General features: G+C 49.5%; 1 protein-coding gene across 2 annotated transcripts in view; it reads right to left on the minus strand.

Annotated features, from left to right (window-relative positions):
• CBFA2T2 (CBFA2/RUNX1 partner transcriptional co-repressor 2) overlaps window positions 1–20709 on the minus strand; it is a 68783-nt gene extending 48074 nt beyond the window's left edge. For both annotated transcript variants that reach the window (XM_051633494.1, XM_051633493.1), the window contains exon 1: window positions 20660–20709. In XM_051633494.1, coding sequence (XP_051489454.1) covers window positions 20660–20687 — 28 coding nt within the window. In that variant the 5' untranslated portion in view covers window positions 20688–20709. The remainder of the gene's footprint in view (window positions 1–20659) is intronic.
• Window positions 20710–21713: the final 1004 nt, after the last annotated feature.

The following is a 21713-nucleotide window of genomic DNA, read 5'->3' on the forward strand; positions in this document are numbered from 1 at the left end:
TGGAGAGAGTAAAATGCAGCCTACAGAGGATTAAGCCTAGTCCAACAGCTCTGCAGCTTGATGGTATTTTCCAGATCAATAACAACTCCCTTCGATTTCAGAGATTTGTTAAAATACATACAAGTCCACTCCCCTCCAACTGTGATTTTGGTGACCCCCAACTTTACCTGCCCAACATCCCAGCTGGAGGATCAGGAGTGTTTCTAACTTTGGAAGCTGCATGGATGGAGCTCTGTGCTGCAGCTGACTTGGGCACCACCCTGCTACTCCAGAAAACCCAGTTACCTGCCTTGGTCTGACGTTTCTACCCAAGTCCTTAGAGGTCCAGACCCTTTAGCATGTGTTTATGGTGCCAACAAGCTTTGGAAGCAGAAATGTTCCCTTTTGCAGGAGAGATGATGTGCTTTGAGAGCTGTGTCCCAGATCAGACTCTCCTCTCTGAAGTCTGGGCTCCCAGTTCTCCCACCACCTCCTCTGTAGAAGAGCTAACAATTAAGAAAACACACGTTCAAGCTTATCAAAGTAGGGCTTCTTAGCAGAACTTGTGGGCTTGGTCTCAGAATCCCAGAAAGGGCAGAATTACAAGAAAAAATAAAAGCAATAAGTGCACGTGATGAATCCCAAGCCCCTTCCCTACAGCAGGGTCATTACATCCTGCACCTCCCTCCAGTGGTGACCTCCCTCCTGCAGGCTTTTCCCCTGATAATGGCTTTTCTTTACATATCTTGGGATCCTTTAACAGAATCCCTTCCCCATTCATCCTGAGCTTTCCTCCCCTCCAGACCCTGGGATGGTGCTGTTGGGGCTCTGGTCCTTCAGAGGAGGTGGTAACACCCCATCTCACCCCCTAGCCACTTCCTGGCATGGACAGGCACCAAAGGTTTATTGTCTTAGTAATTAATTGTCACTAACTGATACCTTGATTAAAAAAATAACAACAAACCAACATCTTTATTTCTCACCCAAACCACAGCTTGCCTTTATGATGCTCACAAAAATAATCCTCCATTGCTTTGTTCACTTTACCAAGTCAAACCACCAGTTCAGGATTTTATCAGGACTTTCCAGTAGCATCCCAGTTGGTTGACATGGCAGGTTTAGCACTGAACTGGGCTCCCCCCTCCTTCCACCTTGCCAAACTACCAACAATAAAGTTACATTTTAAATGAGGATTTTTTAAAATATTTTTTTTTGGGGGGGAGGGGTTATTACATTTTAAATGAGCATTTTTTTTAATGTTTTGGGGGTTTTGATTACATTTTAAATGAGGATTTTTTAAAATATTTTTTTTTTGGGGGGAGGGGTTATTACATTTTAAATGAGGATTTTTTTAAATGTTTTGGGGGTTTTTTCAATTACATTTTAAATGAGCATTTTTTTAATGTTTTGGGGGTTTTGATTACATTTTAAATGAGGATTTTTTTTAATTTTGGGGGTTTTTTTATTACATTTTAAATGAGGATTTTTTTTGTTTTGGGGGTTTTTAAAATTACATTTTAAATGAAGATTTTTTTAATATTTTGGGGTTTTTAAATTACATTTTAAATGAGGATTTTTTAAAATTTTTTTTGGGGGGGAGGTTATTTGGGGGGGGGGGGGAGGGGGGAAGTGTTTGTTTTTATATTATTTTTAACTTCTTTTTTTTCCCCACCCCTGCCAGCCCCATCTCTTGCTGTCCCTTGGCCCCTTTGGACTTAACAAATGATGGATTTGGGGGGCGGGGGGGCGGGGATGGAAGAAAGCAAAGCAAGCAAAGCAAAGCAACCCGGAGCAGCTCTCCCCGCCTGGCCCGGCATTCCAGCTCTGCGCTGCCGGCTCCACCAAGTCTGATTTAGTAGCACTGCTGGGAGCGATTAGTTTACGAAAGCACCAGCACGCCCACCCAGGAGCAGCCGCCTGCGAGAGGCTCCCCTTGCACCGCTGCATGTGCCTCCCAGCCCGGCCCTGGTTTCCCCCAGGGCTGGAAGCCAAGGAGAAAAGCAGCAGGGTTGGTGAACCAGGAGAGCACGGAGGTCAGGCTGAGAAGGACTGGATTTCATCCACACCCCCCGGTGCTGCTGCCTGAGGAAGTAGTAATTAATGGGATGCTTATTAAGGGAGTTCGGGCTCCATCGAAGATGTTTTTAGCCTGCTTGTTGCTCCTCGCCTCCGTGTCTCGGAGCCGCAGAATTGCTGGAGTTGGAAGGGATCTCTAGGGATGATCTAGTCCAGCTCTGCCACTGAAGTAGGCTCACCTTCACACAGGGCTGCTTCCAGGTGGGTTTTGAATCTCTCCAGAGATGGAGACTCCACAGCCTCCCTGGGCAGCCTGGCCCAGGGCTCTGTCACCCTCACAGGAAAGAAGCTTTTCACTGCTCTTTCCTTTCTACACCCTTGTTCCCTTTCCACTGCCATGCTTTGAACCGCTGGAACTGCTCTCATGAGACCCCACCTGGAGTACTGTGTCCAGTTCTGGAGCCCCCAACATAAGAAGGACATGGAGCTCCTGGAGCAAGTCCAGAGGAGGCCACAATATGACCCAAGGGCTGGAGCAGCTCTGCTGTGGAGCCAGGCTGGGAGAGTTGGGCTGTTGAGCCTGGAGGAGAGAAGGCTCCAGGGAGACCTTAGAGCAGCTTCCAGTGCCTGAAGGGGCTCCAGGAAAGCTGGGGAGGGGCTTGGGACAAGGGCAGGGAGGGAGAGGACAAGGGGGGATGGTTCAAAACTGGAAGAGGGAGATTGAGGTGAGACATGAGGAGGAAATTCTTCCCTGTGAGGGTGGTGAGAGCCTGGCCCAGGTTGCCCAGGGAAGCTGTGGCTGCCCCATCCCTGGCAGTGTTGAAGGGCAGGCTGGATGGGGCTTGGAGCAACCTGGGCTGGTGGGAGGTGTCCCTGCCCATGCAGGGGTCAGAAGTAGATGATCTTTAAAGGTCTCTTCCAACCCAACCATTCTATTATTCTTTGATTATTTCTGCTTCCCTTCTCCACTCTCTGCTCCCACCACCTCCCAGCCCCTTGCCTGCCTCCATCCCTTCTCTGACAGCACAAAGCAGCCTCAGCATCCTCAAAAGTTGACCCTGAAGACCAGCATGGACACATCCAACCATTACAAACCTATGGCATCTGCTGAGCTCAGCCAGCTGCCTGGGCATCTGCTACCTGCCTCTGCTGCCCAGCCAGAAATAAAGTGGGCATCAGCCCCCAAAAGACACCCAGCATGGGGAACCAGCCATTCCCCATGTGCTGCTGCTGCCTCCTCTTGCATAAAATGCAGAAAAGTGAAGCAATAAACACAGAAGGGGAAAGCCAACAACTATTGTGGGTTGTAAGTCCCACCAGATCTCCTCTTAGAAGTAGAATTAACAGCAAGAGTAAGTGACATGGGTGGCAACATGCAAAGCCTTCTACTAGCTGCCAGAATTTGGCCAGCTCATCCAAAAATGCCTGTTTTGGATGTAGGATGGAGTTAACTCCTCAAAACTGATGGTCAGTTCTGTGGTGGCAGAGACAGGGAGAAACAAAAGGAGAAAACAAGTGATGAAGCATCATTTTAGTCCATTAGGGTTTTGAGTTTTTTCCAGCTCCTACTAGGATTGTATCTGTATTTGGGTACCTACAGAAAAGGGTAAGAAAACAAAGGGAAAGACTCATTTCCAGAGGTGCAGGGGAACCATCAGGTTCCCTCCCACACCTCTGCACTTCCAAAGCATTTGAGGTGCCTGGACACAGCTCAAGGATGACCAGGCACAGCGAACAAGTACCTGAAATTTTATCACCTGCATCTTCTGTTGGAGGCAGAGGCTATGGGCAGATTTACAGCTCATGTCAACAGCAAGTTCATATTTACAAGTTTCCAGGAAGAAAACCCCAGCATTCCTGCCCTGTGTGACAGCTTGGTGGGGGACAGTGTCTCACGTGGGAGTGCTTGGATTGGTTTGCTCAACAGAACGAGTTTGAGCCATGTAAAACATTCAGACAAAAAGATAAAGCTATGAAAAAAAAAAAAGAAATTGAAGGCCAAAAGGAAAACAATAATTCAGCAATTTGGTGGAAAATGCACAGCAAGACAGGAAAGTCATGTCTGGAAAAAAAAGACTTTTTTAGCATCTGGGATTGACACTTCAAAGAAACAGAAGAATTTTAAGATGATGAAAAGCTATATTTAGGCATTAACATGAATTTTTCTGCTCCGGTCCAAAACCCTTGTCATTCCAAGGATCAGCAGCCAAGCCTGCCCCACCCTCACACCAGGGTGGCCCCTTTGCTTCCAACAAGCATGTGTATGGGACCATAGTGGTGTCTGATGGTGCTGCTGGATCTACCAGGATCCACCAGGATCCATCCTCCCCCTCAAGCCCCCTCCTCTCCATAGCCACTGGAGACCAGAGAGGTTTGAGTGATGGTGAAACCACAGCCCATGACCAGAAACTGCTTTAACCCCAGAGCAGGGCTGTGCCAGCTGCAGAGCAGATCTCCAGCAGTGGTGCCACCTGGAAACCTTCCCAAAAGGGAAGGACAGAAAGCTGCTCTGCACCAAGGCACTCCAGCACCCTGCACATCCCTGCAGACAGCAGCAGTGCAGCAGCTGGTACATTGCACATTCACACCCAAATCTCACAGCAACTTCCCCACGTGGAAAAGCCACATTCTCAAAACTTCAAATGTTAAACCTCCAGCTAAGGACACCATTTATTGCCTTCAGCAAGCAGGCGACCTAGGAAGAAAGAGTCTAATCCTCTGAAACCTAGCCTTAAAATCCTCCCATTCTATATGGTTATCAAAAAAAAGCCCAACTCTGAACCAAACAAAAAACCCAACCCTCTTTAAAAAAACTACACAAAACAAGGAGACATCACAGCAGGCAAAGCTCAAGCAGCCAGTGCTCTACCAGGATGCCAAAGAACCATCCTGAAATTAGTAAATATTTATTTAGGCTATGTTGTACAGTTAAGTAAATACAGTTACCCAGCACCTAGGGTGGTTTCTTATCTCCTGAGCACATACTGGTCCCAGGGAAAGCTTCTGTTTTGACAAATGGACATTTTTAAACAGAAAAATTACTCAGTCTGAAGATTCTTCTGAAACAAACTCATTCAACAAAACACAACAGGTTCAGAAAACCAGGCCTCAAAAAAAATACAGGTAGCTTCTCCCAAGGGAAACAGCTGAACCAAATCAGGCTGACAAAGCACACAACCCACCCACCTTTAAAAGCTTTCAGGATTTCACATGCAAAAACTAAATACATTATAATTGCTGGAGGCATCAGCTCCCTCCCACCCCACCATGTCTGTACCCAGCTCTTTCAGCTGCACAGGTTTAGGGTAACCCACCTCAACAAGAGGTGCACATCTCCACCTGGGCATTCCAGCTCTTTCCATGTCAACCCAGCAGCACTAACAATAAAATTCCCTACAGAGTCAAAGAGACAGGGAAGAGAGAGTCATACAAAGTTCCCCAAACTTCTTTTTCTATCTTCAGTGCTTAGGAGAAACACACCGAGGAGCTGCCTGCCCTGGATCCAAGCCTTTTACATCCAAGTGACACCATCCCTACACAAAGGGACAGGAGCCATCAGGTCCCTTATAATTTCTATGTAGGAGAAAGGGGGACCTGGTCATGCTTTCTGCTTGCTCCTCCTGGCAAGCTCCCTGTGACAGTGGAGTGAGCAGAGCAAGCTCCCAGCACCTGCTCTGCTTCATGTGTGCCCAGCACCCAAACCTGGCAGGTAACACACTGAAAAACACTTGAGATGGTACAAAGAGAAGATCTCCCAATAGACTGAAAGGAGCATTTGCTGAAAGCATCACATCAAAGAAGTGAGAGTTCTTCCACCCTACACACCAGACATACACATTCAAAGAACTACCAAGAGCTAAAAGAAGTCAAATGTCTGTATTTTGAAGTTAATTAACATGCACACAGGGAAAGAGGAAGAGGCCAAATATTACCTTCAAAAACTCAGGTTTACTAAACTTGAAACTTCAACAGCTGCCAAAATCTTGATTTTCTCTACCATGAGTTATTAAAAGAAAAAAAAAGAAAAAAGCTCTCAGAGGAAAGAATAAGAAAGAAACATCTTAATAAAAAAAAAAAAAAACACACCACAAAACAATAATAAAAACCTGGAGCAGGAGATGTAAAAGAGATGTCCATCAGCAAAGCTTCTCCAAAATGAGGGCTGGATGTGATGGCATGGGCAGTTAAAAGGCAGCATTCTGGAAACAGTTGATTTGATTTGGCTGCGTTGCTACTGAGAAACAAAAATGAATAACCCAGCTCCAGCACAGACAGACTTCCTCTTCATTAATCCTACCCAGAGCTGGGGCTGTAGGTAGAGCCACATTTCTCACTGGCAGTTCTGCTTTGGGGTGCCCCCTGCCCAGGTGAAGCAGCTTGTTGTGGGGCTGCTCCTAACTTTTCCCAGCTGTGTTTTGCCTCCGGTCCTGAACATCTCCACCTGCTCCTGCAGCTGGAGCAGCTGGAGCTGAAGGCAAACACCTGCCTGCCACAGCTTGGGGAGCGGGGCCACGGCAGCTCCTGCTTGAGGCTGTACCTGTATTTGGGTTAGAAATGCTGTGTTTGTGGTTAATAACCTGCCTGCTTGGAGCCCAAGGAACCTGAAACGCTGCACAATGAGTTTTGAGTTCAGCAGGACTCCTTTAGCTGACCATGGTCAGCCTTCCACTGACCAGCCAGCAAAAAAAACCGCTGGAAGTATGGGAGAGGTGAGTGACAGACACAGCACTGGTCCTACCCAGGGCTGTAGATCACCCTCAAACACCCCAGTGCTGGCACACATACAACCAGTTTTACAGCCTGCACAAGAGCTTTGGGTTTGTCGTGGTTTCACCCCAGCCCTGGGCAGCCCTCACCCCCCCAGCTGGGATGGGGCAGAGAATCAAAAGGGTAACAGTGAGAAAACTCGTGGCTTGAGATAAAGACAATTGTCAGGGTTTGACTCAAGCCAGGACAACAACGTAGCAGGTAAAGCAAAGCCACCCAGAGGCAAAGCAAAACACTGAATTCCTTCGCTGCTTCCCATTGGCAGGCTGGGCTCCTGCCATCCCCAGGACTCCATCATGTGTGACTTAACTGGGAAGACAAACACCATCACTTGGAATGTCCTGCTTTTCCTTCTTCTTCCTGCAGCTTTATACGGTGAGTATGACATCGCATGGTATGGAACATCTCTTTGGGCATCTGGGGCCAGCTCTCCTGGCTGTGCTCCCTCCCAGCTCCTGGTGCACCTGCACACCAGCAAAGCACGGGGAGTTGAAAAGGCCTTGATTTCTTAGCAACAGCTAAAAAACATCAGTGTATCATCAACATTCTTCTCATACCAAACCCCATACTAAATCCAAACTACGACACTATTCTAGCTACTGAGAAGTAAATGAGCTCTATCCCAGACAAAACCAGGACAGGGTTGCACCAACCCAACCAGGACTGCTGGAGCTCCTCCTGCACCCCAGCAGCTGAGCCCAGGCCCCACCGTGTGCTCCTGGCAGCAAGGCTGGCAGGGTGCTCTGCTCAGTGCAGGGCAAGGCAGACCACGTGTGCTGTCAGCTGCTCATCTCTGACCTGATCCTCCAAGCACTTGAGCACTTTTAATTTTACTTCTCTGCAGATCTAGAAAAGCAGATGACAAATAAATATCCTCCAGGGAACGTCATTATGTGCAGAGCAAGAGAAGTACTACAGCTGTTCTCTGAGAGGTTTCTACAGCAGCCATTTCAAATAGCACCTCTCTAGGAAGTTCCAGCTAAACATGAGGAACTTCTTTGAGGGTGGCAGAGCACTGAAACAGGCTGCCCAGAGTGGTTGTGGTGTTTCTATCTCTGGAGACATTCAGAACACTTTTGGATGCCATCCTGTGATCCTGCTCTGGCAGGGAGGGTTGGACTTGGGTGATCTCCAGAGGTCTCTTCCAACCCCGACCATTCTGTGATTCTGTAGCCTGAACTGGCTTCTAGTCCCAAGAGTTCATTCCTCTTCTTGGGAGACTTCTTACAACTCAGCAGCAGTGTAATACATCCACCTGATCAGCAGTGCTGCTTCAGCATTCCTTTTCACCATTTTCCTGCAAGTCCTTGTTCAGGGATGACAATATTTGTATTAGCAACACAAGAATATGCAACTCTGCAACTACAAACTGTAGAGACAGACCATGCACTTGAAAAAAGCCCAAACAAAACCACTTCCCAACAGGCTCCAAATGTCTGGACACAGTAAAAGAAGCTGTTACTTAGCAATGATTTTTGACTTGAACTTAATTCAGAATTACAATCATATGGGGAAAAAAAAATCCATGAGATGCAATAAACCTTTGGAAGGAGACAATTTGAGGGCAAATTTAGATCTTGCAAAGAAAAACTGACAGGAATTAGTTCAAGAAAGCCTGAGGGGTCAACTTGTATTGACTAGAGTAGATCATTTTGCAAATGAAAAGGTCTTCCTGACTCCTTGTTTTGGCTCACGGAAAAGCTCCAATTTCACCCCCCAAGGTTTGCACCCACGACAGAGGCTGTTTAACACCAGAAGGAGTCTCAGAGATGGGACATTTGAATGCTAAGAAGTGCTGGAGGTGCAGCCCACAAAAATTCTTCCATGTGTTCAAGAGTCGAGTCCAGTTAAACCAACACTTGTAAAAACTTCTCTTAGGTCCCACATCCAAAGACCTGCATCCTGGTGTCTCCTGGGTACTCAGCCTCCCACTTGTCTTGGCTGTTTCACAGTATGTCTCTGCAGGCAGAAGTTTACCATGAAAATGGAGTGTGGCTGTCTTCTTGACCCATGCAGAACAGCTCATCCCAGAGGGATAATCCTGCTTTGATGAGGAAACAATAGGACCTTTGATAAAGCATATAAATTTCATAAAAGCCCTACTAAAGCATTCCTTAGTCTCTGGGACTGGATGATGGACCTCTAAAATGAATTTTGCATGCCACTGTCTCAAGCCATGTAACATAACACGAGGCAGGGAGAGCAGATTGCTCTGTCTTGTTTGCAAGACACCGTAAAATCCCTAACGGTGCTGGAGGCAAATTTCCCATGTCCACTGACATCTGTGTGCTACCCCTTCAACAAAATGCCCCTTCCTCAGCTGCCCGAGGAGCCTGAGGGGCACCACAATCTCCAGCTCAACCAGCTCCATCTCTCCAACTTGTGGCACACATCTTGTGTTCTGGAAATGGGACTGATGGTGGTGTAGCTGACCTGTCCTCAAGAACGTGGACCACAACCACCACCAGCTGATTTCATACGGACCAACAAACAGCTGTGAGATGGCAGGAACTTTGTAAAGCCAACCTGGGCTGCAGCTGAGCTGGTGACCTCCAAGCTGAACATTCAAGCCTCTGCAAAGCTGAGAACCAGTGCCAGGTTTTGCATTAAAGAAAAAAAATATTTGATTTGAAAATAATTCCTCATTACAATGTAGGTGTAAAAATCCACTCTGTGCCCATGGCACAAAAATCCTCAGACACTTGTTTTCTGACCTCACGAGACCTGGTTTCAGCACCAGAGAAGAACCCAATGAATTGACATTTCAACACTTTATTTTACCCTCAAGTATAAACAAGTATAAACTGCTGAGAAAAACCAGTGATGCTCTGACCTGACACAACCAGTTGTGTGGAGAGATAATTCCTGTGCTGTATCAGTGACTGGAATTACCAGAGCTTTGCCAACAGCTTAATGAGATGGAAACTCACACTCCCACTGCCAGAATTTGTTTGTCGGGATATAAACTATTTGCATGCCCCAAATATTTTGCCTCTGTGTTATAAAACAGGTGTGAAGAGGTGTATCTCCATGCACGGAGCTGAGGCTTGGAGAGGAACAACCATTTGGCCCATATTGTTGGTGACAGATTTAAATTCCTGGCATGTGCACACAGGCAGATCTGTCCCTTGGCTCATCCTCACCCTGGCTGTTCCTGCTGATCACCCCAGGTTGGAGAAGCTGAGTCAGCAGACTGAGGGCTGCTGGTCACCTGAACAGGCCCACGCATGCCACCTCTTCTCATCCCATCTGGGTTTTGTTTGCTTTTCTTCAGGGCTGACTGAAGAACCAGCATCACCCTGGCCTTCAGGCTGGGAGGACCAGCAATGGCCGTAGGAATCTTCCACAAAGGAGCTCAAAAAGCAACTTGCTGCAAAATTTTGCTGAGGGAGGCTTGGTGCAGGGCAGAGCAGGGTGGTTGGTGTGTTTAGGGATACACCAAGGTAGCCCAGGAGGTGCTCCTCCATTGGCTACTTCTAACAGGGCCCACTCACAGGTCACAGAGAATAGGAAAAATTCTGGGAATACCATCAGGTTTTCACTGAATGGGGCTCTCAGAGCCTGGAGGGTAGCTGGGTCACGTCTGTCCAAACTCCATCTGAAGCAGGACTAGCTCCATGCACTGCTGAGAGGTTCTCCAAGGGCTTCCTGAGCCACCTTACACCACCAAGAGCACTGGCAGGACAGTTAAGAGTGCAGTGCTGGTGGGAAGTGAGGCAAATCTTATGGACAAACACAGAAGTGAAAGCAGAGATCCCATGCTAACAAAATTCTCTTGCACAGTATCTGTGAGACCAAAGGCAAGGATTTCTGCATGGACCAGATCCTGCTCTCTGATGGCTTCAATAGTCCATACACCATCAGAAAATGAGGATCAAGGAGATGTGGTAAACGTTCAGGAGTAGTGACTGAGTCTATAAATGTTATTTTTGTCAGCATATTTTACCATAAAAATATAAGAAATTTCATGCCATTAACTTTATATCAAACTTAGCTTTTTTTAATTAGAGGTACAGGGCCTGAGGGAAACTGCTGTAATTATTAAATGGGAAATAAAACCTGATGAACACAGGAGCTGCAGTGACTGAGGATTTGACATTTAAATAAAACTGGTAGCAGGCAAATACAGAAACATTTACAAATTACCTGCCCAACAGCTTGTGTGCTCTGATAGTTGTTCACCCATTCACATGCTCAAAGAGGATTTATTTTTCCTTTTTGCTACAATCAATACTACACAGGGGCAAAAAAAAAAAAAAAAAAAAAAAAGGTTTGTTCATTGAGACAAGTGTATTCAAGAAGAAAAAGGATGGACAAGTGCCTGTGAACATTTCTGCAGTACTGGGGTGCAAAACCAGGCAGTGCTGATAGGTAGGGATGGCAGGGATCATAGAAGATTCTGAGTTGGAAGGGACCCATCAGGATCATTGAGTCTAACTCCTGTTCCTGTGTGGGGCACCCCAAGAATCACCCCATGTGCCTGAGAGCATCATCCAAAGGCTTCTTGAACTCAGGCTTGGTGCTGTGACCACTGCCCTGGGGAGCTGGTTCCAGTGCTCAACCACCCTCTGGGTGAAAAGCCTTTTCCTCATACCCAACCTAAACCTCCCCTGATTCAGCTTCTGCCATTTCCCCCAGTCCTGTCCCTGGTCACAGGAGTGAAGAGCTCAGGACCTGCCCCATCTCTTCCCCTGGTGAGGAACCACAGGCTGCAATGAGCTCACCCCTCAGCCTCCTCTTCTCCAAACTGAACAATTCAAGTGACCTCAGCTGCTCCTCATAAATCATCCCATTCAGACCCTTCACCATCCTCATGGCTCTCCTTTGGACCCTCTCCAATAGCTTGATGTCCTTTTGATACTGTGGTGCCCAAACCTGCAGGCAGTGCTCAAGGTGAGGCCACACCAGTGCAGAGCAGAGCGGGACAATCACCTCCCTTGACCAGCTAGCAATGTTCTGCTTGAGGCACCCCTGAACAGGGCTGGCCCTCCTGGCTGACAGTGCACACTGCTGGCTCATCTTCAGTTGGCCATCAACCAGGACCCCAGGTCCCTCTCTGCCACGCTGCTCTCCAGCCACTTGTTCCCTAGTCTGTACTGACCACCAGGGCTGCCCCGTCCCAGGTGCAGAATCCAGCACTTGCCCTTGTTCAACTTCATGTGGTTAGTGACTGCCCATCTCTCTAACTTGTGGAGGTCTCTGCAGGACCTGCCTGCCCCCAAGGGAGTTGACAGCTCCTCCCAGTTTTCTATCATCAGCAAACTTGCTTAGAATTCCTTTAAGTCCTGTGTCCAAGTCACTGATGAAGATGTTGAAGAGGGCTGGGCCTAGGATGGAGCCCTGCAGGACCCCCACTAGTGACCAGTCACCAGCCTGATGTTACCCCATTCACTGTCACTCTTGGCAAAGCTATAATCAAAGAGGGCACAGGTCCTCTCTGTCACTCCCTTTGCAATATCCTCAGCCAGAAGCTTTCCAAAGGAGGGGTACCCACTGCTGTCCAAGATTCTTCCTAAGAAGATCCTATCAAATTAACTCCTAGGTGCTCAGCATACAAAGGTAGACCACACCTTCACAGAAAAAAACATCCAGGGGGAAAAAAGGCACCAACCAGTGTACTTGGAAATGTGGAGACTCAGGTGGACCAAGGGCAGTGATCTGGGGTCAGATATTTTGCAGTAGAGGAGTAAACAGTTGTAAATGGAAGCAGGAGAAATGGATGTAAGGATGACAGCAGAGACCAGGGTAAGGATCTGTTCCTGCCTCTGTGCTTCTCCATCCCACATCCCTTAGCCACTGCAGCTCTGTGAAGGTCCCAGAGATGCTCTCCCAGACCTGCTAAACTAGTTTGCTTCATGGTTGCCTTATGGTGTTTTTTTTTTCTGGAAACCATCTCTAAGCAGATCTCCTGGCAAAACAAAAAATGGGCCCTGGGAAGCAGATGCCTCCACAATGAGGATATCAAGTTTGATACAACTTCCACATATGAAGGGGGAAGAGAAGGGAGTGGGGAATGCACAGCAAGCTAGAAACCTGGATGCATCAGCTTGTGTGTGCACCTAACAGTGGTACAAGCACTGCTACACACTCAAGTACGTGCCCAGGCTCACACAGGAGGCAGGTGTTCAGGCTGCCACAAGTGATCTCAAGCCAGGCTTGAAGGTTTCTCAGTGCTTCCCAATCTGTGATGGTTTAGGAGCGGGGCTGCATCTCTGGCAGAACGTTCCTGCAGAGGACAGTTTCTCAGCACAACGTGAAGCACGGCGTGTGGCATTACTCACCAGGGGAAGGTGATCCATCAGCATCTGTAGTGCGAAGAGGGAAGCAAACAGCAGAAGGAAAGCAAAGAGCTAGGGAGAATTTCTGGCCAGCATTTGCTGCTTTAAATCCTCGCCTGAACAGGAGCTGTGTGCTGCAGAACACCACGCAAAATGGGCACAAGGCTTCCATCCAGCTCGGATTTAATGGCAGAGAAGATAGATCTGCTCTTTGAGAAAAATCCCAATTGTTGATTTCTATTTTGCCTGGCGATGGAGCACAGTATTCCTCCTTCCCTCCTGCCAAAAGTGGTGGAAGTATGATGTGCTTTAAAGTCATTACAGCAGCTCATCCCAGAAATGGCTGCGTTTCAAGCTAGCCAGGAGATACAAATGTGGGGAGTGGCTTCCTGATGAATGTTTAACCTGCCTTCAGACTTTGGGGTGAAAAGATGCTCTCCAAACCAAACCACTGCTGTTTGCTTTTCCTACCTGTCCAATTTGTCTCCCTTTGGACTGCCTAACTCTGAGAGCACCTCCCTGCCATGGCTGCCAGCCCCAGGGAGGAGCTGCCTTCCCACAAAGATGCTCAGCTTGATCCAGGCTTTTTGTTGTTGTTGTTGCTGAACCAATGTCTGACTCCTCAGAAAAACTGGCCAACATTTGGCCACGCCAGCCCTGCACCCCTCTGAATGCACAGCCTGAGTTCTGCAGTAGGCCTGGAAGTGTTTAGTATTCTGATTATCGGTAGAACAGCCACAATTATCCAAATAAAACTATTACTATATTGGGCCTTAGATCACAAATAGAACTTAATTGATTTTATTACATCCCAGGAAGCAAGACCTACAGACGGAAAAGTATTGCTACGAGTGCATTGCTACTACCTATCAGTTTCTCCTAAACACTCAGCACTTAAGAAATACCCAAAGAAACACGCTGCTCCCACAGCATAACTATTTCCAATTCCCCTCTGAGCTCTTCCCTTTCAGCCAACTCGCATGGTACGTTTTAGCAGCTGAAAATTAAAGGGTCACAATATTGAGCCTTCAGGTATCAAGTTCACAATGGAAACAGCAGCTGACACAGAACGGGCGCCGCTGAGCGCGGCGGTAATAATTCTGTTGCCTCGGAGCTGGAAGCAGCTCCCTAACACTAGGTTTGTTATTTAACTCAGTGAGAAATGAAAGAAAATGCCACAGCCATGGATTTATTCCTTACACAGCCTCTTTTAAATCATGCCCCAAAACTGGAGCCGCGCTAGCAGGTAAAGTCTTTAACTCAGGCTCCAGCATCTTTTTAAATCCAAGTAAGTCCCTCTCAAGTGCCAGTGATGGCTTAAGTGAGGGCTGCTTGTCCTTTCAAGCCCCTGCAAGCTCTTCTGCTGGAGCTCAACTTCCAACAAACTTCATGGGAGCCAAACACAACTAGATGCCTGGGATCCAACAGCAAGCAATGACAAATCCAGGATGTCCAACAGCCACTGGCCCAAGCAACCTCATGGAGAACGGCAGGAACCAGGAGGGCTCCTGCAAGGCCATCCCCCTTATGCCTGCTTCCCGTTTGCCCCTCCTCACATCATCCAGGAAAAGCCATCTTGCCACCCCCGGGGACTCCCCACCTGGCCCTGCTCTGCAGTGACAGCCCGGGCCTGCTGCTGTCTCCTAAACAGATGCATTTATTCTCTTGAGAGCCTCCCACGTCTTATCTAGCTGGCAATTTCCAAACGTCGATCGCCAAGTCCAGCTAAAACCACTTTAAGCTCTTTTAGGCAACTACTCCTGACAGCATTCCGGCTGGGGAGCGAGGCAGGCAGCCTGGCAGCCCCTCAGCAGGGGCTCCCCCCCTTGCCATCCTGCTGGGATGGGCATGGAAAGCACCTCCCAGCACCCCGTTCCGGTGCTGCCGTAAACAGGACCTGGCACGGGAATGGATGTACAGTTTACAAAGATCCTTTTGCTTCAAGCAAATTTGCCTCTCAACACATGGCCAAACTCTCACGCAATAAATTAACTATTTGGCAGCCACTGAACTAGTGCTGGAGCCAAACCAATTAGGGTTTAATGTGATCCCAATTTCCTATTTCTGAGATGGGGGTCAAGGAGGAGGAGGGGGGAGAGAGAAGGGGGAAGAGGAGGGAGGGAGAGCAAAGTGAATCCCCTCCTGCTTTATAAATCCTTGCCAATCATCCCAGATAAACCTGTCACCCACAGCTCTAAATCTGTACTTGCACTCGCGTGCTCCAAGGGACGCTATGGGAAAAGGCACACTGGACGCAGCCAGCCTGACTCCCAACATGTGTTTTCCATACTTGGGAAATTCAATCATTTAAAAAATATTTACCAAGCTTTGTATTTAATTAGAAAAACATGACGACGGATAAGGCGAGTTATTGTTTCTAAGCTAGAAATGTCAGAGATCCTAATGATGTCAGAAGATAAACCCCATTACCGACCCACATGCTGCCAGGACAGCAAATGTTTGGAAGGGTTTTTTTTTCATCTCCCCTCAAAGTTCAGCACTTTACAGTCACAATTCATCAGTGGCTTCTTGCCCCCCCTCCCCAAACCTAATCAGGAAGGAGGAGGAGAGAAGACTCCAGGCCACAGATCTGCTAGACTGGGTGTTTTAATGCAAAGGAGCTTGCCCAGCGGGAGAGGAACATGGGAGCCATTTGACTGCTTTGTGTTTTAAGATCCTGAATACAGTACCTCCCCTGCACATGCAATTACCTGCCATCACCTAAGATAAGCAAATTAATCTCATCTGCACCTGGAAATGCTGCAGGCTGAGATATCCCCGGCCTTTGAAAAAGTGTTAAATTAAGTTCCTGCTTAAGCAAGGCCCACTGAAATGTTTGCTCCAAAGAATATAGCCACAAAATATTGTATCCCACAATACTCACATAAGAAAAGCAAGCTGACAGTGCTCCCTCCAAGCAGAAGAGCATGAGTGTCTGCCTGCACAAGACAATGTGTGACCATATAGATGCACCCCACAGTACCTCCAAATCCATTTGTTCAGACACCTCCAGCCAGATTCAAAGAGACTCTACAGGCTGGACCCACAACAGCTTTGAAGTACAAAGTAAATATTTGTTGGCTAAGAGACACAAAAGATAGCTGGGATTATTAGCCTAAGCATTTGCGTGCTCACCATTCCTGATAAAAGCATCTGAAGAGTCTTTGCTGGCCAGGCAGGCATCAGGGAGGGTCTCTTGGTCAGCTCCCCAGTGCTGCCCAGCTGTTTGCTGCCCCCAGCCCAGTCCCACCAGTGCCAGCTAGACCCAACCATCCCTCACCAGTCCCTGGCCAGACCAGCCCACTCTTACGTACACCAATGACATGCAGCCTCCCTCTTCTCTTTCCTTTAGGATGTTACACTTCCTTCTCCTCCTCCTCTTGCCTCCAGGCAGAAATGGTGTGGTTAAACGCACACAGAAGCCAGGTGGGAGTGTCCCAGGTGTTAAAGTTGGAGGAATTTGCTGCTACCAACAACTAAGTGAACTATAAGGAAGGGACAGACCAATTTCCAAGAGTACATGAGGATTAAAAAATACAGATATATTTTGTTCAGGGAGAAGCTGGTATTATGGTAACCAACTGGTGTGTCTGCAGAGTCTGCTCAGGGAAGAGCAGCAGTAATTCTGCAGCATTCACAAGGTATTCACCCGATGATTTTATAACTTTCATAGAAAAAATCAATGGCTAATGCTACACTTCCCATTCAAAACCATACCCATAAAGAGGGAATTCTGTAATCATTCCAAAAGCTGCAAAGTAACACCTATGGACCCAAAGTTAAGACAACAGCAAGCCATTTATCTTCTGAAAAAAATCCTTGCAACCCAAGGTTGAGGGTTATTATCAACTACTATCTTAAATACCAACATAAATCTACATGGGGGAAAATCCCTGCCTGAAGAGTCTATTCCTTTCCTTTATACCAAGACTCAAGGAAAACACGTGCAGATTTTGATCTCAAGGTCCAAGCATTAAGCAAGTTGCTTCCTGTAGAAGTTAGTGCTCTAGAAAACAAGAAACGGAGTAAAGACCATTTTAGCTGAGCTCTAAGGTCAGGGCTGATTAACCTGGAGTACACAAATACAGCCCAAAGCATGTGACACCTTCGTAGCTGAACCAAACACGGGTGTGCACACATGTGGGGGGTTCCAGAGAGGGATGGGAAGGTGACAGGGACACAGGACAAGTTTTCTGCCTCAAGCACTGGCTGGAAAAGTGCCTTCAGGAAGGTGGTTTTCAGTCTGGAAGAGTTCCGGGTAAATCCAGGGTGGAAGCCCTGCCTCTGGGACTTTCTGCATCAGAGGGGGAGAGGCAGAATGACTTCTCACCTTTCTGAGTTTTACAGCCACCTTCTGCTTCAGAAGTCAGAGAGTTTATCTCTGATTCTTGCCAGCAAAAGGGAAACCCAAGCAGTCCTTCTCCCCTCTCCAGTGGTTTACAGCAACATCTCAAGGCAGCTGCAAAGTCTTGGCATCTGAGGCTGATGGAAACTGTACTCAGCTCACTGTTCCACTCCAGTCCTGCTTGTAAGAGAATCAGCTACATGAGCTCTACCTGAGGTACATGCTCTTTTCTACCCTCAGAGAAGCTGCAAATCAAGAGAATATTTTTCTCTTCTCTTACTGCTTTAAAAAGTGAGTTTATTTCACTCTCCTGAACCCTGGTGCAAGGGAAGAGTAACACCTTAAACCTCTTATTTTACGACACATGAAAATCAAGACTAAGTCCCTGAAAGATCCATTTTAATTTCTGATCATTGGAAATACCCTTGTAAAGAAAGGCATGAGTGAGTATGTGCCTTAAACTAATATGGAACATCCCAACAAGGCAGTCCCAAACTTCTTTCCAGAACATTAGTTTCACACTGAGCAAGAAATCAAGCAATGGCCTGACATTGCCAGTAACTGTATTCATAATACAGCCAAAATCACTGGGCTGGTAACCAGGGCAATACATATAACTTGTGCTTATAAATATTATAAGTCTACAGCTGACCATTCACTTTCTTGAGCCCAAAGATAAAATCCAGCAGTGTTCTTGGGCAGATGTGAGGCCCAAGAACTAAGTGATGTCTTGTGCCAGCATTCAGCCTGTCCAGTTATTGGCACCAACAGGGCATTGTTACCTGCTCTTTCTGTAAAGGCACCAAAGGCTGTAACACATATTTATGTGCTTATTCATATCAAACAGCCATGTGGCTCACCAGGGTTATCACTAGCCCTTCACCACTGGATGCTGAGCCACAGGCAAATTAAAGCTGCCTAAGAAATGATGCTTTAGCTGCTGCTGAGTCATCTGAGGTGTCCCAGGTACTTGTCACCATCTCTTGCTGGGGGCCACAGCCTGCTGGCACCAGGTCAGTGCAATCACTTCCTGATCTGGTTCTGTCAACAGGACCCAGATGGAAGGCCCTGCTCTCCAACAGGGTTTAATATTGCAAAACCGAGCAGCTACATAAACATTTATACGATCCTGCCACGATCCAGAAAAGCATTCAAACAACTTGCCCAAAGTTGCTGACATGGGAGCTGGTTTCACATATCACACCCTGAAGCTATGGCTTTAGGCACAAGATCACTATGTCCCTCAGCTTCAATTATTTTTAAGCAGGATTTCAAAGGCCTGTGCCCAGCATGAGAGAAACAGGGGATCCTACCAGTCTGCAGACACCATCCAGCTGCACCATGAGCAGACACACTGGGTGGGTTGTGCTTCATCTAACTCCTTGTTGCCAAAGTCTGAGCCCGTTATCTTGGACTCCCCTTCCAGTCATTGAAAAAGTCCAGGCACCTCCAGAGTGTAATTCATCTCCTCCAGAGAAAGGTGTCCAAGACTGGTGAGATGAAACACCCCTGGAAGCACCTGTTCCTCTGCTGCGACTGCAAAGGGAGCTTGGAGAAAGGAGATCAGGCACAAAGGGCTGATGTTTGGACAGCAGGGTTAAAAGCAGAAGATCTCACCCGAGCCCTTTCTGTCGGGCCTTTTCTTCAAGGCAGGCAAAACGAAGAGCTCCCCCTCGCAGCAAGGTCAGAGCCCATCAGCCAGGTGCCAGGCTTCTGCCCACCCACCTGGATGTCACCACGGCTTGTTCCCTGCTGTGCCCTCCTCCAGTCACAGCCACCTGGGCCACCGGCTGCTCTGACAAATATTTGTAACTGCCTTATGGGATAACAGCCTCACTCCAAACATCTCTGTGCATTTTGCACCAAGCAGCACGATAAAAGTATTCACTCACCCTCTGCAATTCCCATCAGTTGGTTGGGAATGCAGCTTTCAGGGTGGCTTCCACATTAGTGTCAGCATCTATCTTTACTTTGCTACCCTCTGAGCACTCACACTTCATTTTAAAATTCCCTCGTTTCCTCTCAGCTTTGGGATGCACTTTTAACTGCTCTTCTCCCTTCACTAAATGACGAATTATCAACAGAGGCAGCTCGAGGTCCAGCCTGTGCCTGAATGGTTGCCAGCCTGGACACCCCTTACCCACGGACACCACGGCTCTGCCTGGAACTTTCCTCCCATCCCGGGATGGCTCAGAGCTCATTCCCGATCGTGGATAAAACAACTGCTTGAACGCACAAGCATGGATGAGAAAAACGACCAGGAGGTTGATAACACGGCGAGAGGCACAGGCTAAACCATCTCCCCTCACTGCTTTCAGGCAAGGGAGCAGCTCCTCTGGAAACAAGCCTCCTGCTCGGTGACACGGAGGAAGCTCTGCTTCATCACCTCCCAGTCCCAAGCAGGGGAGGAAGCAGCAGGAGACGGGCTTCATGTACACACTGCCCACCTCAGCACACCCTGCGGCTCTGCCCACCGCCAGACCCCTCGGCCTGCTCCCCAAAACGCCATGGGGTGCCCCGGGGGCTGCAGGAGCTGCCCCGAGAGCTGCAGAAACCGCCCTGAGGGCTGCAGGAACTGCCCCGGGGGCTGCAGGAGCTGCCCCGGGGGCTGCAGAAACCGCCCTGAGGGCTGCAGGAGCTGCCCCGGGGGCTCCAGGAGCTGCCTCGGGGGCTCCAGGAGCCGCCCCGGGGAAGGCAGGAGCTGCCCCGGGGAAGGCAGGACCTGCCCCGGGGAAGGCAGGACCTGCCCCGGGGGCTGCAGGAGCTGCCCCGGGGGCTCCAGGAGCTGCCCCGGGGGCTGCAGGAGCTGCCCCGGGGGTTCCAGGAGCTGCCCCGGGGGTTCCAGGAGCTGCCCCGGGGGCTCCAGGAACTGCCCCGGGGGCTCCAGGAACTGCCCCGGGGGCTCCAGGAGCTGCCTGCCCGTCCAGCCCGGCCCTCACCCAGCCCCGCGGGCCCGGCCGTGCCGCTCCCGGCCCGCCCGCCTCACCCTCCGCGGGGGCGGCCAACCCGAACCCGCCGGCACACCGGCACCAGGCGGGCTTCTACACCAACGTGCGGGGCTGGGGCAGCCCAGCAGGGCGCAACACACCCCCCCTTGCCCCCCTCTCTCTCTCTCCCCGCACCCCCTGAAGGCCCGGGGGTCCGGTCTGAGCCCGGCCCGGCCCCACCGCCGCCCCCCGGGCCCGGCCAGGCCGCACAGGCCCCGCCGGGCCCTTCCCCCCTCCCGGGGTCCGACCGTCCTCCCTTCCCTCCCCTCCATCCCCGCGGCTCTTACACTGGCAGCCTCCCGGGATCCCCACCATCGCCCGGCTCCTCGGCGCCTCCTCCCGCTCCCCGCCCGGCCCTGCCCGGCCCTTCGCCGTGACGCTCCCGGGGGCGCGGCCTCCTTGGCCCGCCCCGCCTGGGCTGCCGGGCCGGGGGGGATTCCTGCTGTTCGGGGGGATTCCTGCCGCTCGGAGGGGCCGGTAGGTCTGTTCTCTTCCTTCTGGCGGAGCTGGGGGTGGGGGATTGTCCAGCCTGGAGGATCAAGGGAGAGCTGCTTTGGCTCCGCAGCCGCCCGAGAGGAGGTTGGAGCGAGGAGGGGGGTGCTGGGGGTCGGGGCTGGTGCTCCCAAGGGATGGAGCGAGAGGGGAGGGCCCCAGGTTGTGCCATGGGGTGTTTAGATCGGAGAAGAGGAAAAAGGTATTCCCCCCACCCACCCCCAAAAAATGGTTGTCAGGCCCAGGCTGCCCAGGGCAGTGGTGGAGTCACCGTCCCTGCAGGTGTTTTAAGACCTGGGGACGTGGTTTAGTGAGGGCTGGGCAGTGCTGGGCTAACAGTTGGGCTTGGTGATCTAAAAGGGTCTTCTGACGTTCATTTTTAGCCTGACTGTGGTTCAGAGCTGCCCCCCAAACCATCTCGCCTCTCCCCCTCTTGTCTTGAGGTCTCCCCGCTAACACAGAGGCGTTGTCACCAAAGGGGCTGAGGTGCCTCCTGGCACTTCCCACAGCACTTGCAGCTGATGCCTCGAGGGGATGGCTTCCATGAGATGGCCAGGTTGGCCTGGAGGGACTTCAGGTCCTGGGGATGATGCCTCAAGAGCTGCGAGGCAAGTGGGATGAAGAACCTTGGGGTGCTCTGCGTTGGAAGGGATCTTTGGAGAACATCTCGTCCAACCCCAGGGATGGGTTACACTAGGTTAGGTTGCTCAAAGCTTTCCTGCCCCCATGATGGGGCATCTAGAACTACCCTGAGGAGCTGGTGTCTTAGCACCCTCATCATAAAAACTTTCTTCCATATATCCCATGTAAACTGACCCTCTTTCAGTTTAAAACCAGTGCCCATTGCTC

Source organism: Apus apus, chromosome 15, assembly GCF_020740795.1.
Source record: "Apus apus isolate bApuApu2 chromosome 15, bApuApu2.pri.cur, whole genome shotgun sequence".
NCBI classification, from domain to species: domain Eukaryota; kingdom Metazoa; phylum Chordata; class Aves; order Apodiformes; family Apodidae; genus Apus; species Apus apus.